This window comes from Podarcis tiliguerta (genome assembly GCF_965153285.1).
Source record: "Podarcis tiliguerta genome assembly, chromosome: 9".
In the NCBI taxonomy this organism is placed as follows: domain Eukaryota; kingdom Metazoa; phylum Chordata; class Lepidosauria; order Squamata; family Lacertidae; genus Podarcis; species Podarcis tiliguerta.
Window position 1 is genome coordinate 17,652,133 of NC_139542.1, and position 18,122 is coordinate 17,670,254.

Sequence of the window (18,122 nt, forward strand, 5' to 3'; positions counted from 1 at the left end):
TCGCAATGGAGTAGACCAGACATTGCTTACGCTGTTAACTTACTCAGCAGAGAAGCTTCAAAACCTAGTGTAAATGCATGGAAAGGAATTCAAAGAGTGTTAAGATATTTACAATACACCAAAGATTTTTGCCTTGAATTATCTTCAGAAGGACAAGCACAGATTACTTGTTGGGCAGATAGTGATTGGGCAAATTTAAAGGATAGAAAATCAGTGTCTGGCTGTGTAATAAAATTTGGTAACTCTCTGATTGGGTGGAGATCCAAGAAACAGAACCTGATTGCTTTGTCGTCAACAGAAGCTGAGTTCTGTGCCTTATCTGAGTTATGTAGAGATCTAGAATTTTACAAATGCTTGGCACAAGAGATGTATGAAAAGGCCATCACTCCAATCACTGTATGGGGTGATAATCAACCGTGTCTTAAGTTAGCACAAAATGGGCAATTTAAAGGTCGTACAAAACATTTGGATATCCGTTTTCAAAATGTTTGTCAAACGGTAAAAGCAGGAATTGTTAAATTAAATTACTGTCCCAGTCATGAAAATCAAGCTGATGGTTTTACAAAACCGCTTGGGTTTCAGCGACATGAAAACTTTTGTGAAGAAATGGGTCTGAAGTAATTTTGTTTTTTGTATTGCCAGCGAGAGGGGGTGTTAGGGTGTGAAACCTAAGACGCTGGCAAATTAGCAATGTCATGTGACTTTAAGTAGTCAAGCTCGTTAAGTTGTTAAGTTGCTCAGTATATAAAGAGTGTTTGTTTTCTCTGCCTGTTTGGGGCGTGCTGGACGTGAAGCAAAATGTGTGAAAGCTCCGGAGGTGTTATCTTTCTGCAATAAACCTGTCTTTGGAAAGACAGGCTTCCCTGTGTCGTTTTTTTTGCTGCTGAGACTTTTGAAGCTTGTACTGCAACAAGAATCTCTGCACTGGACTTAATTAATACTCTGCAAAGAAAGCTGTTGCTGGTGGCGCAGCGGAAGCGCTTACTGGACCAGTACACAGACTCTCTTAGTTATCACCTGGAAAGTAGATCCCAACATGTAGTCGTGTTGGATGGTCACTGGTGGGGGACAAAAGATGGCAGTCACCATATCAGATGCTGATGGTGTCTGTGGCCAAGTGGACTGTGATTGACAAAGCTGCAGTCTGGGGCTCTGGTTGTGTACTCTGTAGGGTAAGCAGAATTGCTCCATAGAATGGGGTGGGGACTGAGGACATGGTATGTCTGAAAGAAACAGGCTCCAGCAGAGCAGATCTTCTTGACGGAATCCATTTTACAACATCCCCAGCTAGCATGGCTAATAGATGATGGGAGATATAGCCCCCAGTAACTGGAGTCATATGTTCCTCACCTTTGATCTGATTTATTTACAGAATTGGCCATGTCTTACATACTGTACTGCTTTATCTATTTCTCTGGTCTTCATCTTGCCTATCCTTAGTTCAGCCTAGGGAAATATACTCCAGTTTATTTACCACAGATTGAAAGACTCTTCATATATTTTAGGTAGCAATCCTGCAAACATTTATCTAGCTGTAAGTCTCACTGAACTCAATGAGCTATACTTCTGAATATACACAGATAGGATTGCACTGTTAAGCCACTTCTGGATGGCTAACAGGATTTTTGAGAATGCTGAGGACAGATTCCCTACCTTTTGTATAATCAGAAATTCTTTAAATGGGTAAAACATAGTGTGTAATCTATGCTAATATTTGAGGAAATGTGATGGGGTTTGGGAGGTATTCTAGATTATGAGTATGTGGTGAGGATACTGATGGAGCATTGCTGAGACTGGGCCACAACTTGGTTGCAGAGCAGGTGCATTGATGCAAAAAGTTTCAGGTTCAGTCTTTTATTTGCTTAGTGTGCAAAGTCAGGGTAGCAACCTGTTATATTTCTAGCTAGCACCAATTGCAACATCTGTGCTTGACAAATAATTAATAGCAACAGTTATTTGGCTCTGGGGAGTTTCTTGAAGTAGCTGGGCTCTTAATGGATCTTGCATTCTAGCACTCCCGCTGAATTACAAGACTATTCACACCCTTCTATCCTCTGCAGTTAATGTGCTTTCTCCCTGCCGTCTTTTTATCTTTACACAAAACCTTTTTAATGTGCAGTGTCTCCCTCTGTCCACGTACATTAGTTTAAAGGCAATCTATGGATTTAGTGTTGCTTTATTGTTCCTTCTAGGGTCCCTTCCAACTCTACAATTCTATGATTCTATGATTCTATGATTCCTTCTCTCCTTCTTTCCTCATGTACCATCGAAAAGGCAGGGATGACCTTTCCCACATCGTCTCTTTAGATGTTTATTTCTGAATAGTGCTGCCTGCTCAAAGAGAACTCTAAGGCAGATCTCCCCCGTGAGGGGCCTCTAAACAGCTGCCTGCTACATCCCCCCCCCCAATCTTCTTTCTGGATTTTGTTTTTATAATACAGCTCCTTTCTCTTTCTGGCACATCTCTCCAGCACCTCTGCATTAATGGGGTAGCACTAGAGACTACCTGTTGAAATATGGACAGGCAGTCTAGAGAGTGCAACTGGTAAATTCTAGCAGGTGTGCTGCAGCTGAGCACCTGTGTAACATTTATTGCTAGGATATAAATTAGCAATGCTTAGCTCCCTTTAAATCACATCACACTAGTTTCTCTTAAATATTTATCATTTTAAAGTTCTCATCTGTATTTCTGATATGGTGGGCTTTTCAATAAACACAGATGAGAGTTGTGTAGCTAAAATGCATTTAATGGCTTGGTGTGTCATTAGGAATGGTTTGGCCTTTGGGAGGAAGAGATCAGTCTATTTCTAAGCCACGTGTTCTATGTATCTGTTCAGCCATAGGTGTGTCCCATCCCATGCTGAGTAATTCATTTCGTAAAGTACAAAATACATTTACACGATACACATTTCCTCCCTATTATGCACAGTTTTGTATGCATTAGGGACTTTATGGCAGGTAAGAAATCACTACCACCACCATTTTTATTATTAATTTTGACCAAAAAGTGTGCCACAAAATTACAAGGAGGACACAGCCTGAAAGATAATTGCACTTCAATCGATGTAATCATCTAGGAAGATGACATTCAGGTCACTTTAACATATGGACTAAACTAATGGCTCCGCAGCCATATTTGGCCTTAAATAGCAAAGCTTCCTTTACTTCTCTGTCCTCCAGTTACACATGTTACTCATACAACTGATCCAACGAACAATGATTTGCGCTCGACTTCTAAATTACTGTTGCAAACCTATAATGGCTTCCAATTCCAGTTTGGGGGGGCCAGACATATAAGGCAGCCGAGATGAGGCTGGTGACTGGGGTATAAGCTGCTGATGTGAGAAATGTACTCTCCCCAACCCCAAATTAAGGAAAGTTGGTTCTACTTGCTTACATTGTTCTGAGACGAGATTTAGAGAAAGGAGCATTTGAAATGGCTCTCAGTAGGTGAACCATTGCACTTTCACCCAACACAGTCTATTTCTTTACTGCCCGCTCAGCTTTCAGACAACATCTGTACTGCCCATGTGTCTAAAAGTGTTTGAAATGGGAGGGGAAATGAGAAGGAAAGAAGAACCCCAAAAAGTTTAATGCTACTATTGAGAATTATCATTTTTTTATGTGTAGTGGTATTTGCCTTACAAAACACTGCTAGACCAGAAAGTAGCTAATCTGCTTCACATTTAGGCTTGCAAAGCCTCCCCCCACTCACACCATTTGCCAGAATGTAGGTACATGCTGAGAAAGCTTAAAATAACTGGCAAGGTATTGTTATATTGCTGTAAAATTTGAATATTGTTAAAGTCATTTTAAAACATTTTTATTCATCAGGTGAATACTTTTTCATAGTTTGGGATATCTGAGGTGACTTTCTTTCAAAACCATTGTGCATTTTGTCCATGAAAAGCCTAATGCAAAGTAAATTCCTTTCCCCTAAACACACATGAATTTGTCCAAGGCACAAATATAATCTACTTGGAAATTATGCATGGATTCAACAATGACCTTATCTGACAGAGCAAGGGGTGAAAGCAAAACCTCTCTCACAGCTTTATCTACATAAGGCCTTCTGAACACCCCAGAGCTGTAGCTAAGAGGATCAAGCTTGCCTGCATTTAAAAGGGGGGGAATGAATTCTGATCAGCCTTAAATTTCATTTCTAGAGCAGGGATACTGAACCTGTGGTTCTCCAGGTGTTCTTGGACTCCAACTCCCATGAGCCCCAGCCAGCATGGCCAATGGTTATGGAAAATGAGAGTTGGAGTCCATCTGGAGGGCCACAGGTTCACCATCTCAGAGGTAAACATGTTAAATGATCTCAAGCAGTAGGGCTAGAAAATGAAACCCTGTAATTCTGCTACCAGTTAAGACTTGGTAGAACTAGTCTAGATGGATAGGGCATCAGTGTAAGGCATTGGTATTGCTTCATATTCTTTCCTCCCACCTTTTGACAATCCACAGCCCATTGTAATGTGAGAAGAATGTGTCTGTGTTTGCTGCCATGTATGTCAATGGGTGGAAATAGGTTGGCAGTGTGTTTAGGCTGCAAAATAGAAGTTTGTTCCCATTACATGAGAGAGGGGAGTATGTGATCATGCCTACATACAGGTGATAGCTGTATGTAAAGACCCTTGGTTGGGGGCATTTGAAAATGAAAGCTTTTTTAAATATGTTATTGAAATATTATTTTATCAGCAATCTTGATCCCATTGTGTGTCAAATTGTGATAACAGTACGCCTCTTCCAAAATGAGACAAGATTCTAATATTCAAACATCAGTTTTAAAGTTGATCAGGACCACTAGCCTAATTTTAACATTAGCAAACTTCACATAATGCTGACTTCTGCCAGTGTCACTCTAAATTTAACTAGCTGCATTTTGAAGTTTCCATTGTGTAAGTGCATCACCTTTTCTTAAATTATGCCTCATCAAGCAAAATTAATCTACTGTTATGCACCTGGTAAAAGGGCATCGCCTTTATGAATTTGGATGCCGATTCTTCCTGCTGAATGATGGCTTCTAGCAGTGACTTTTAAAGGCCTACCACTGGAGTCATGTTCCAAGCACAATGTGATTTAAATAACTTCAATCACTGTATGTTATTTGGTCTTACATAAACAACACAGGCACATTGTTTTTAAAACTAGCTGAATTCTAAGGGTTGTCAGTGTTGGATGGAAAGTTGTAAGTTGGCAGGATTTCTAAAGTCACGAAACAAATTTTCAAGCTGCTTTCAGATCTTCAGATTCAAATCCCCCAAAGTAATGTGCACAGCTGTATTGTTCACAATACAAGAACCTTCCTTTTTTCTTAGCCAAAATATCCCAGACAGCATTGATGAACATGATCAGCCACTTTTGAATTGTTACCTTTTCTCACTTCAAGCATCTCCTTCCCTTGTGCTCAGTCACTTTTTGATTTCTTCTAGGGCCAACTGCACAGAGATGGCATAACCAATTTCCCAAAAATACACCATGCTAAAAGCATGTCACAGCACTGGGGCCAGTTCAGGTGTAGGTGGGTGAGGATCAAAATAAATGTCACCACAGGTAGTCTGAAGTTCAAGTAATGGATCGGGGAAGTGCAGGTGAAGGGCCAGAGGCACTGAATGCACACTCAGACCCAGGTAGAAGATGTAGCTTCAAGGCAGGAATAAAGACTCAAAGGTCCAGATGTGAGGTCAAATGCTGTAACGGCTCATAATCTGAGGCTAAAGTCCAGAAACAGCTGCAGGCGAGTAGGCAGTGTCCTTACACTGAAAACAAGTTGCTAGGACCCTGAATGCAAAACTTTTTATAGATCCTGGTTAGCTTGGAGAGTCAGCTGACAGTATTCAAACTGGATAGTCTCCTGATCTTTTTTAAGATGGAACTGTAGCCTGGAGATTGCTCTTTCCCCAGTTGCTTAGTCCTGGGGTAGCCAATGTGGTACCAGCCAGATATTGTAGACTGCCACTCCCATCAGGCCCAGCTAGCAAGGTCAATTGACAGGAATGATGAAAGCTGTAGGCCAAGGCACAATGCTGTCTATCCATGGTTTAGTTTGCCTGACCTCCAGAGAACCCACTGTGTTGGTGGTGCAGCAGGTAAGGTAACGAGAAAGGTAAATTACTTTACAGAAAAGCTTATAATGGCTTATTATAGAAACAGCTTCCCACTGATTACTCCAAGCTTGTTTTATGTTTGTGTTTGAGGAAACAGATGATTGCAATAGGGAAACAGAATGCTGACCAGTGTGTTCCCAAATGATGCTGTAAAGGTAAAGGGACCCCTGACCATTAGGTCCAGTCGTGGACAACTCTGGGGTGTGGCGCTCATCTCGCTTTATTGGCCGAGGGAGCCGGGGTACAGCTTCTGGGTCATGTGGCCAGCATGACTAAGCCGCTTCTGGTGAACCAGAGCAGCACACGGAAACGCCATTTACCTTCCCACTGGAGTGGTACCTATTTATCTACTTGCACTTTGATGTGCTTTCGAACTGCTAGGTTGGCAGGAGCTGGGACCGAGCAATGGGAGCTCACCCAGTTGTGGGGATTCGAACCGCTGAGCCCAAGATTCAATGGTTTAGACCACAGCGCCACCCACTCCCTTATGTCATACAGGTGTTATATGTGTTGTGTTCAGTGTGTTGTGTTCATTGACCCCTGAACAGGCTACAGACCACCCCATATTTTATACTCCCCGTTGAAGTGATTCAATCATAGACTGAGCCAAAGAGTGAAAATTTCAAACAGGCCTGTTCTCTTTGGGTTGGATCCAGACTTCAGTGTTTCCTTCCCACTGAAGTCAGTGAGGTTTACATCATAAGTAATTGTTCAAATTGATATCAGTGGGACCCAACTGAGTCTGAATCCATCCTGTTTTCATGTTCCACAATTAGACCTCATCCATCTATGAACTTCTAATGTGATGGGTTATCTAAGGTGTTATTGTTGTTAATAATAATATATGCTTCGCTCCCACCATCAGTGTTAAATACCAGTCATACAGAGTTATATGGGTATCAGCAAACATGGACCGTGCCAGGTAAGGTGGCCTTGCTAATCCTGCGGCGCTCCATTTGGACACAACGGTGCCCTGAACCAGTACGCTGACATCCAAAAAAACCTGCCTAGAAATGTTTTCCCCAAAATCTCCAGAATGGACCTCCGCCTTTCACAATGCCAAAAAAAACAAAAGTGTATTCAAATAACATATAGAAATCTTGGACTGTTTTACATTTAGACAGATTTGTTTCTGGATAGAAAAGTACAGTAAAGATGCTCTGAGTTGTTTGATTCCCCCTTATCTTTTTCAGCCAGAGGTTATTAAAGACCATCATTAGTGTAACCTAATGTACCAAGAAATTTAGCATACATGTGACTTGCTTCATGGGGGCTCATAGCACTGAAGGATTTGTTTATGATGGGCATAAATTATTCTCCCTGTCCAGGATAAATAGGATTGATATAAGTGCACCTGAGACAATAATGTGACTACCAGTGTGTTTTCCTTCTGTTCATGAATAGATCAAGACAGAGGTGAAGTAAATTCATGCAGAAGTTTAGCCAATGGCATGTGAAGTTACTAAAGGATGCTAGGCACCATTATTTAACTCTTGGCATATTTACACACACACAAATGAGGTGAACATGATATTTAGACAATACTAGCACCAATTATCTTATTTATAATTCATTTTTGCATATGCACCCTGCAAATTTATCTGCAGTGGTTTTTAGATAGTGTTTCAATAAACCGTGGGGTTTCTCATAAGCCTATCAATACCACTACACATTAAAAATGATAGTAAGACTAACAATGGCTTATAAGAGAGCTTCTTCAGATAGAGGACTGCCTTTTGTAAACCAGGACATATGGTTACTCTAAAACAAATGTCAATTTAGTCCAGCACCCTACTTCCTATGGCAACCAAACATATACCTAGAGAAGCCCACAAGTCCTCTTGTTGCTGCGCTGTAATTTCAACATGGGGTTTTGATATTGCCATCATACCTTGTAGACATGAATAGATTTATCCACCATGATCTTGTGTAATTCTCTTTTGAAAGTCAACTAAGCTAATTGCTATCATCTATTATTATTATTATTATTATTATTATTATTATTAATTCTATACCGCCCTTCATTTAAAGATCACAGGGAGGTTTTCATTATAAAAACCCAAAAATGTGAACCGCTATAACAAACAGGAACAATCACACACACCAGTTTAAAAGGCCATAGATTGACTAATTAGCCAAAGGTCTGGGGGAAGAGGAATGTTTTTGCCTGGTGCCTAAATATATGTAACGAAGGCACCAGGCAAGTATCCCATGGAAGAACTTTCCACAAGCAGAGAGTCACTGCAGAAAAGGCCCCTTGTTGTGTTGCCACTCCTTGTACCTCTTGTGGAGGAGACACACGGACAAGGGTCTCAGATTATGATCACAGGGTCTAGGTTGGTTCATATGGGGAGAGGTATAACCTGTGGCAGCAAATGCCAAATATTAATTATGCACTGCATGAAGAAGCACTTCCTTTTGTTTTTCCTAAATCTCTTTCTTTCAGTTTCATTGGATGATCCCAAGTTCTTGGGTAGAGAAAAATGCCTCTGTATCCACTTTCTCCACACTGTGCAAAATTCAAAAAACGTCTTAGTTGTAATTCCTCCCCCACTAAAAACCTCCAATGTTGTATGTTTTCCTCATAGAGAAGATGCTGCAGTCCACAGATCATTTTGTTTGTCTCTAGACAGTTTCTTTTGCCTTTGGTGGCTTGTAGATCAGGCTCTTAAATTCACTGCCCATAAACTCTTGTCTGCAAATAGGACATTCAGGTTTCTTCTCGTAACCACAACTGCAATGAAATTGCTTTCAAACGTATCATTTCATACAGCACCATTTCAAAATGAATTATTTTGTTTTGCTGATGTCAAACTAATGTGGGTTGATCATATTGGCAGTGCATTCAATATAGACTTTGATGTGCAACTTTAAGACAGGATACTTTAAATTTAGTTGCAAAGGGGGAAGATGGTTCTGAAGTCCAATTTTTTTGTTACTCAAATGACACAGTTCAAAGCCATATAGATGGCTATCTTAAATGGGAGCAGATGGAGGGAAATCAAGGTAATTGGCATTGATTTCTTTTTTTGAATGGCTAGAATAGGAATTTAGTTCAGACTGGCTTGAAAATGAATTATAAATGTCCTGGTGGATGTTCATGTGAAATTCTCATCTGCTGATGCTGTGAATATGTAAGTTGTGTTCACTGCCTTTTTATTTTATTTTTATTTTTGAGGTGGTTTTGACTGATGGAGTGTGGTTGCATGCAAACCTATCAAAGGCAATCATGTTAGAATCATAGTTATTTTGGGGGGAGTTGGAAGAGACCATGAAAGCCATCTAGTCCAACCCCCTGCAATGCAGGAATCTTTGCCCAACATGGAACATAACATGGCAGTTACTTTGTATGCCTCAATGTTGAGGCTGCAATCCTGTACACACTTACCTAGAAGTCCTGTTAAATACAGAAGTCCTGTTAAATACAGTGGTACCTTGGGTTAAGGACTTAATTTGTTCCGGAGGTCCATTCTTAACCTGAAACTGTTTTTAACTTGAAGTACCACTTTAGCTAATGGGGCCTCCCACTGCCGCCGCGCCGCTGGAACACAATTTCTGTTCTCATCCTGAAGCAAAGTTTTTAACCTGAGGTACTATTTCTGGGTTCACGGAGTCTGTAACCTGATGTGTATGTAACCTGAAGCGTATGCAACCAGAGGTACCACTGTACTGATATGAGACTTACTTCCCTAGGTGACTCATATACAGTACCTGAAAAAACACCAGCTCTATTCACCTGATTGGACAGGTATAATAGATGCACTTTTCAGGGTGCCACAGTTCTCCATGATGTGGTGATTTGTGAGAGGATCTTCTCAGTATTGGCACCCCACCTCTAAGTTGTAGGAAATGCCAATATTGTTGCAGTTTTGATGCTAGCTAGAAACATGTCTATTCTTCCAAGCATTTGGCTTAACTGATGCACCTCGTTTGTCTGAGGCAGTTATGTTAGTATATTGCCTGGTTGTTGTTTTTTTGCATTAAATTGCATTTAAATGAAATATTATGTCATTGTATTTTAATGTTGTTTCTTTTGCTGGGGTTATGTGAACAAAGCAGTGTGAGTTATAAATAATTTAAATAAAAAACAAAAACAAAATATATAATAAAGAGACCACAAGGTTGGGTTATAAAGCAGATAGTCTTATTATATTAAAAAAAAAACCAAACCAGGGCTTTATAATATCAAATACTCAGTCCCCTCTGATCTATTTCTAGAGCGTGTGTGTGTGTGTGTGTGTGTGTGTGTGTGTGTGTGTAATATGGGAAATGGCTGTTCCCAGATGGATTGGCAACCTAGATAATGCAAGATTCTCCCCATGAGAATGAGATGGGGGGATAAATATAAAGAGACTAAAAAGTATAGCCTGCTTCATCTTTTTTGTTTTGTTTTCATTGTCGCGAAGAAGAAATGTAGCCTAGATGTTGAATAATTAACAAGAGCAAGTTAGTGTTAATCAGTTGCTGTAATAAAAATGCAAAATGTAAGAGGGAAGAAAATGAGACACTGTAGTAAATGCCCTGTTCTGGCTTATTTGGGAAAGTGTAATGTTTAGAGTTTGGTGCAATGCCTGTGAATATGCAGTTATGTGCATATTATTGGAAGTGAAGATGACACTCTTCCCCACCACCACACACAGACCAACAAAGATTGTAGCAAACTGATACCAAAGCAAAACACGGAGTGTTAGGCAAGTTTTCCTGAATCGGAAGATTGTGGCATTTTGGCATTCAAGGGAATTGTTACATACATAGTTTCAATGCTGTGTTGTTTTCCATACTTGGTTTCAGTCAGGCTCCATGATTTCATATAAGGCCTTGTCCATATCTGCTAAGATCTCCTGTGCATGTAGCTTGAGTTCCTTGAGCCACCAAACCAATTTATGGGTCATTAGCACAGAGATAGCCAACATGGTGCCCTCCCACTGTTGTTCAACTCTGACTCCAATCAGCCTCAGCCAGCGTGGTTAATGCTTGGAGGGAATGATGGAAGTTGCAGTCCAACATCAACTGGAGGGTTTCACTTTGGCTACACCCACAATGGGAGAAATAGCAGGGATATTTCGAGTGGTGTTCAGCTGCATTTTACTCACAGTAAAATGAAATTAAAAGCCCTAACTAGTTATGTTCACTAAGTTTTAAAATGTCTATTATATTGTGCTTGTAGAAGCCAGTGTAAAGACAATGAGGCATTTCCCCCTGTCCTCCCCTCAACACCTGCCACAAATCCAGCCCATATGTTGAGCCCACATGTTGTCATCACAGAGAAAGAACTCAACTTAAATGGACCAATGATTTGACAAACTATAAGAAAGCATCATTTGTTCAGATATATTTACCCATGGTGAAAAACAGCCTATGCTCCCAGACAGGCATAGGCAAACTCGGGCCTCCAGATTTTTGGGACTGCAACTCCCATCATCCCTAGCTAACAGGACCAGTGGTCAGGGATGATGGGAGTTGTAGTCCCTAAACATCTGGAGGGCCGAGTTTACCTATGCCTGCTCCAAGACATTCCACTTTTAATGCACCTAATGTGCTAGGACTCATTGAACCCCTGGCATAGAAAACTAGTTGCAGGCTTACTCTCTACCTCAGAACAAGCCCTTCCAGATACAGTATTTGCATATGCCTGCTGAAGTTTCTCAAAAATGAGTAATGACATCAAAATATATGCTTGGCCAAAGCAGATATATACATGAAAGTAGCAGCTTATTAGTGGCAGTTCATTAGATGTTTAGTTGGCCATACTGAATCTTGAAGAATAGGTCAGCTGCCCATGTTGATGGCCAAGCATAAATTGGGCATGGAAAACCTTGGCTACTGTGTAATTACTTTGAGAAAGTTGCAGTGCTTCCTCACTCGGACTTCTAACTCCATTAGAAAGCCAACGTAAACACTTCACCCTCTGCTTATTTCTCACAGGGGTAATGCGTCAAAATTATGGGCTTAATCATTATTAATTCCTTTGATATTTATCAATTGCACTAGCATTAATCATGATAAACACCTCTGGTATTAATGTGGATGTCATTAGTATAACACTTCAAGTTTTTCTACTGCTGCTCAGCCTTCATTAACTGGACCATTAGTTACAAGGTGTTACCTTTTGCATAAACAACTCCATGTTTCCTGTGTTGTGTGTGTGTGTGCATGTGTGTGTGTGTGTGTGCGTGTGTGTGTGTATTTTAAGCATTGCAGTTTTTCATGACCTTTATATGATGCAAGTAGGGTGGATTGGATATATACACATACAGTATACTGTGAGTTCTCATGGTATCCATGTGAGAGCAATGAGTGAAATTGCTATGCTGAATCTGGAGCAGCTTCTCATGTCAATCCGCCACTTGATCGCCATTTTAATATGTTTGACATGTGGTTAGTGAAAATATATAGCACCAAATCAATCTCAGAGTGGCATCAGGGAGAGAGATTACAAGACTCATTCCAGCCACATGGAAATGTTCTTAGTGGAACATTAAAGAGGCAACGAAGGCTTAAGCTGGTGATTTGTTTGGAATGATAGAGGAGTGGTATGAGGAATCATACTACTCCTTTAACATTGCTGAAGTTGTTTTATAGTGAGTGTAGCCATTGGTCCATGGAGTATACTGTTCATTTGCCTGCTTTGAATGGCAGTGGCTCTCTAGACTCTCAAGCAGAGCTTAACTGGAAATGCCCACAATTGAACCTGGGGCTGTCACTGAACTGTGTAACACATGAATTATGACCCATGTAGGTGGAATACATTGTCATACATGAAGCAGAATCTTGCGACCTCTTGGGATAAGATGTTTACTTTGATTTAATTTTTTTTCATGGGACTAGAATCCAGTTAATTAGATCTATGTTGTATTTTCCTTGATTGGGGCATAAGCATATGAGGGAGTGTGTGATAGTGGAGAGGCCAAAACTCCACAAAATGCAAAAAGTATAGTCTGTGGCATTTCCATATACAACTCAAATGTATGCAAGACCATTCACAACAGCAACGGCAATAGTGGGAGAGGAAACTCTGGTCCTGATTGAGGCTGAACCTAATGGAATGGTACCCTTCAAATCAACATGAAAATGTCATGGGAGATTGAACTGTCTTCTTTGTTCTTTATGTAGCTGATAAAGTGGCTCTAGTATCCAAAGGCTTTTACCTCAATAAATTGGTTAGACTTTAGGACAAGGGTGGGAAACCTTCTCCACATTCCCTCACGGGTCACTTCCTGGCAGCCACCTGTCAATGGAATGCAGGACCAGAGCCAAAAGTGGGCAGAAGAACAGATATGACAGCAGCCAGGCAAAAGCATCTGAGAGAGCAAAGTTGGACTGGGAAGGGTTGCAGCTTAGTAATGAGACATGGCTTGGGTACAGTCTTAAGGGCCCCGTAGAGAAGCTTGGAGTGCTGCATTTTGCTCCCAAATCCTAACATTCACCACCCATGCCTTAAGGCAGGCATGGCCAAACTTGGCCCTCCAGATGTTTTGGAACTACAACTCCCACCATCCCTAACTAACAGGACCAATGGTCAGGGATGATGGGAACTGTAGTCCCAAAACATCTGGAGGGCCAAGTTTGGCCATGCCTGCCTTAAGGTATCACAAGACTATCTTTTTTTCTAATTTCCTGTAATGGCAACACTGAATTGTATAATACATTCATCCACCTTTACCGTAATACCACCTCTGCAATTCTCAGGATGTCTGAATTATAGAGCAATTAAACTGGCTACTTCATGGCGTCCCACTTAAATGGGCTTATATACCTCTGGCCTGTGAACTGCCCTCTACAGAAGATGAAGGTCTAGATCAAGCACCCTGTCTCTCATTTCCTCTACTTCACCAAAGGAATTCAGCGTTTGGCTCTTTCTGGACAAATATGCATACATAATCTTCCTTTGAAAGCTGACAGCTACGCTGGGCCATTATGCCTTCAAAATCTCTCGGCATGTAATGCAGATATCCTACTCCCAGAGCTTGCATGTTGGACTTTGAGAGGTATTTATCTCCCCAGGAACTCTGTTTAATTTAATATTGGATTCTGTTACTAATGTCTGTAAGAGTCCTCAGAAGGCTATATTTATAGATGTAGCTCCTTCACTGGCTGTGTCCTGCTTCCAGGCCGTGAGGGATGGGCAGTCATATAGCTCTCATTAACAGTAATATGTTTGGCAGTTTGGAATGAATGGACAAGGCTCATGGCTTTTATGGCACCATGCAGACTCTTGGAATGGGCTGTTTTTAGAGGAGACAAGATTATTGAATGTATGGCAACTCTCTAGCCTCTTCTCACTTGACTGAAGTTGTTGCGCGAAGGCCTTTCTTATATATATTTTCAGCAGGATAATTTTTTTAAAAAACATATTTGTTTTCTCTACATGTACTGGAGCTCTCTTTCTCATCTTGAATATCATTGTGTTTTCTTGCAGGCTGTGACCTCATGAACCATGGCATCCTGGCTCTTGTCAGCTCCATTGGCTGTACGTCAGCAGGATCCCTCCAGTCCTTGGCAGATGCTATGCACATCCCTCACCTCTTCATCCAGCGGTCAACAGCTGGGACTCCAAGGAGTGGCTGTGGGACCACCAGGAGCAACAGGAATGATGACTACACACTCTTTGTACGCCCGCCTGTCTATATCAATGATGTTATCTTGAGGGTGGTCACAGAATATGCCTGGCAGAAGTTCATCATTTTCTATGATAGCGAGTATGGTAAGTGTTTACTCTGTGTCTCTCTTTGTGTATGCAAGGGGTAATTGTTATCATCAAATCTGTGTAATACTATTAAACGCAATTGCATTAAGATCCTTAAAATCTTCTGCTAGATTACATCCCTCTTTAAGCATTTTATGACAGCATTAGCATTTCACATAATCCTTAGAATTAAAAACGTAAAAAAACAAAAACCCACAGCCCTTTGCGACTTCTGAAAGCCATCAACTTTTATGGCTTTCCTTGATAATGCCTTTGATAAGTGCCAAATGGAGTAGCTAAGGGTTTTTTTTTTTTTCATATGTGATGCTAAGAAAGCATTTTGGGTGCCTCTTATTTGATTTTCTAACTTAGAAAAATAGCCATCCTGTGTGAATGATTCTGCCTTTGTTTTGGAATATCTACATATTATGCCCATATGGGTTTATTGTACCCCATCTTCACCGTCTCCACAGCTCACCCTGTGTTTTGTCTTGAGGTAAGCTTGCAACCAGCTGTAACAGTGATAAATATTCACTTTTTTAGTTTTAACACCTGTATTTCAAAATATAATAATTACATTGAAAAAAATTAAGAAGAGCATTTCCCCACTCTTATATCATGTGACGTATGAATGTTGTTCCGACAGGAACATGTCTGCAAGAAAAAATGAATCAACATCCCAGCCAAAGCAGGATATTTTTTAACTTTCCTCTTTAGAGCCAATTTAAAATAAAGTCGACAAAAGTACAAAATGACCCATCTTTCATCTAGCTCCCATCTTTGCAGTATTTATGAAGTGTCTTTGTGTCAGTATTAGGAAATCGACTTTAAAATGTCAATTTAGATGGCAGTATATATGATGTAAGGGACACGGGTGGCACTGTTGGTTAAACCACAGAGCCTAGGACTTGCTGATCAGAAGGTCGGCAGTTCGAATCCCCGCGACGGGGTGAGCTCCCATTGCTCGGTCCCTGCTCCTGCCAACCTAGCAGTTCGAAAGCACATCAAAGTGCAAGTAGATAAATAGGTACCACTCCTGTAAATGGCGTTTCTGTGCGCTGCTCTGGTTCGCCAGAAGCGGCTTACTCATGCTGGCCACATGACCCGGAAGCTGTACACCGGCTCCCTCGGCCAATAAAGCGAGATGAGTGCCGGAACCCCAGAGTCGGTCACGACTGGACCTAATGGTCAGGGGTCCCTTTACCTTTATATATGATGTAGTCGGAGATGGGGACCTGTGACCTTCCAGATGTTATTGGACTACAACACTCATCATCCCCAGCCAGGCTGGCAAATGGTCATAGATGATGGGAGTTGTAGATGAGCAACATCTGGAGAGCAGCAGGTTTGCTGTAGTTGGCTATCTTCAAACTTTCAATTGCATGGAGCTGGGGAGCAAATCTGCTTCTTACCCTAGGCATTCTTATCAATTTGGTGGCTCTTCTAGCATTATCTGATGTACTCCATTCCATTAAACAGATGGAAGAAGAAGAAGATAAAATATAGAAAGGAGCAGGATCCTGCTGCTTTGCTACTTTGTATTGTAATTTTAAGCTGGTATAAACTTTGAGAACCATTGAAATTCCTGGTCATGATATTATGTCAGGATACATCAGTCAAGCATGCTGTTCTGTCCTGGCTGCAATTGGTTTTTTATTTTGTTTTTATAATTATAACTACTTCATCTTTTTTTTATATTTGGACAGTGTATTGTTCTAACCTGACCTGGGACCTTATGGTGAAGGGTGGTTAAGAAATATTTTAATAAAATTAATAGGGAGGTAGGAACTGTACATGTGGCTCACTGATTACTACATACTTAAATTAATAGATGTAGGATATCAGTCTAGATAAGCAAATCATTGGTGTCACAGGCTAAGCAACAGAGCTCACATATTTTCATCACAAGAATCCAATATTGCTCAACCAATCTATACCGACTCTGTCATTTTAAAGGCCTAAGTGGTAGGAATGCTTTGTTTAACAAGACTTACATACCAAGATGGAGTGATGGTAACATTTGAAAGAAATACCTAAAGTGGAAAAAAAGCACATTATTGTTCAACTTCTGACATAAGATAAAATAGTCACGTGGAGTCCCCATGCCAGCTATACAACCCATCAATGTCATTCCAGCCAAGCCTGGCTGGATACTGGTCTCCCAGGAGCCTGTCAGTGCCTCTACTCAGATTGCTAGGAAGAGAGCCACAGTGAATTCATTGTGAAATGCTTCCCTTCTGAAGATTAAGCTTGTGGTACTGAAGCTCATTCAGATAATGGAAATAACGATAACAAGTATTATTGAGAATGGACCCTGAGTGTTTTACTGAATGAGGCACAACAACTCATCAGATGCATAGCTACAATACAGTGGTACCTCAGGTTACATACACTTCAGGTTACATACGCTTCAGGTTACAGACTCCGCTAACCCAGAAATAGTGCTTCAGGTTAAGAAATTTGCTTCAGGAGGAGAACAGAAATCGGGCTCCGGCAGCGCGGCAGCAGCAGGAGGCCCCATTAGCTAAAGTGGTGCTTCAGGTTAAGAACAGTTTCAGGTTATGTATGGACCTCCGGAACAAATTAAGTACTTAACCCGAGGTACCACTGTATGTGCACATTGACCCCTGTTGATCTCACTGAACCTCAATTCCAGGTTAAAAAAACATTAGGAAGGGACCGTTTGTACAAATTTCATCATAATGGGACTTATTTTTATTTTATTTATATCCCACCTTTCCTTCCAGAAGCCCAAGGTGGCATACTTGGTTCTCCTGTTCAGCTTTTCCCCTCAAAACAACCTTGTAAGATAAGTTAGACTGAAATACAGCAACTGGGCCAAAATCACCCGGTGTGCTTCATGCCTGAGTGGTGAGTTGAACCCTAGACTTCCAGGGACATCATTGGGAAAAGAAAAGGCTAAAGAGTAAAGCCTACGCAAATCTGGAGTGGAGTCCCCAAAATGGTTGGATGGCTTCTTGTACTCCTCCATCCGGCAATACCTGCAGCCAAGCTGGTGCCAAATGAATTGCTCTGCTTTCCTTTAGGCCACATCAGCAAGGCTGAGGGGGGGGGGGTCTTGTCATCTGGGCAGTGCAGGACCTTCATACACACTGCCCAGGCTTCCACCTTGAAGAGATCACTTTGGTGCTACTAATATAGCAAAAACAATGCTGGAGGCAGCAGTTATGAGCTACCAGTCTCTGCAGCAACAGCAGGAACTGTGATTCTCTGGCGGTTTGACTTCAACCCCAGTGGTGCACACCATTGTCTTTGAGGCAGGTGGTTGCCCACAACAATTTGTTAGTTGAGAGCCAGTGTGGTGTAGT

General features: G+C 41.1%; 1 protein-coding gene across 7 annotated transcripts in view; it reads left to right on the forward strand.

Annotated features, from left to right (window-relative positions):
• The window catches only part of GRID2 (glutamate ionotropic receptor delta type subunit 2), a 787,745-nt gene that overhangs the window by 418,470 nt on the left and 351,153 nt on the right, over nucleotides 1-18,122 (forward strand). For all 7 annotated transcript variants that reach the window (XR_014501814.1, XR_014501815.1, XM_083398274.1 and 4 more), the window contains exon 3: nucleotides 14,527-14,811. Coding sequence is in view for 5 of the 7 variants with exons in the window: in XM_083398274.1 (XP_083254400.1) it covers nucleotides 14,527-14,811 (285 nt within the window). In the remaining 2 variants the exon portion in view is untranslated. The remainder of the gene's footprint in view (nucleotides 1-14,526; nucleotides 14,812-18,122) is intronic.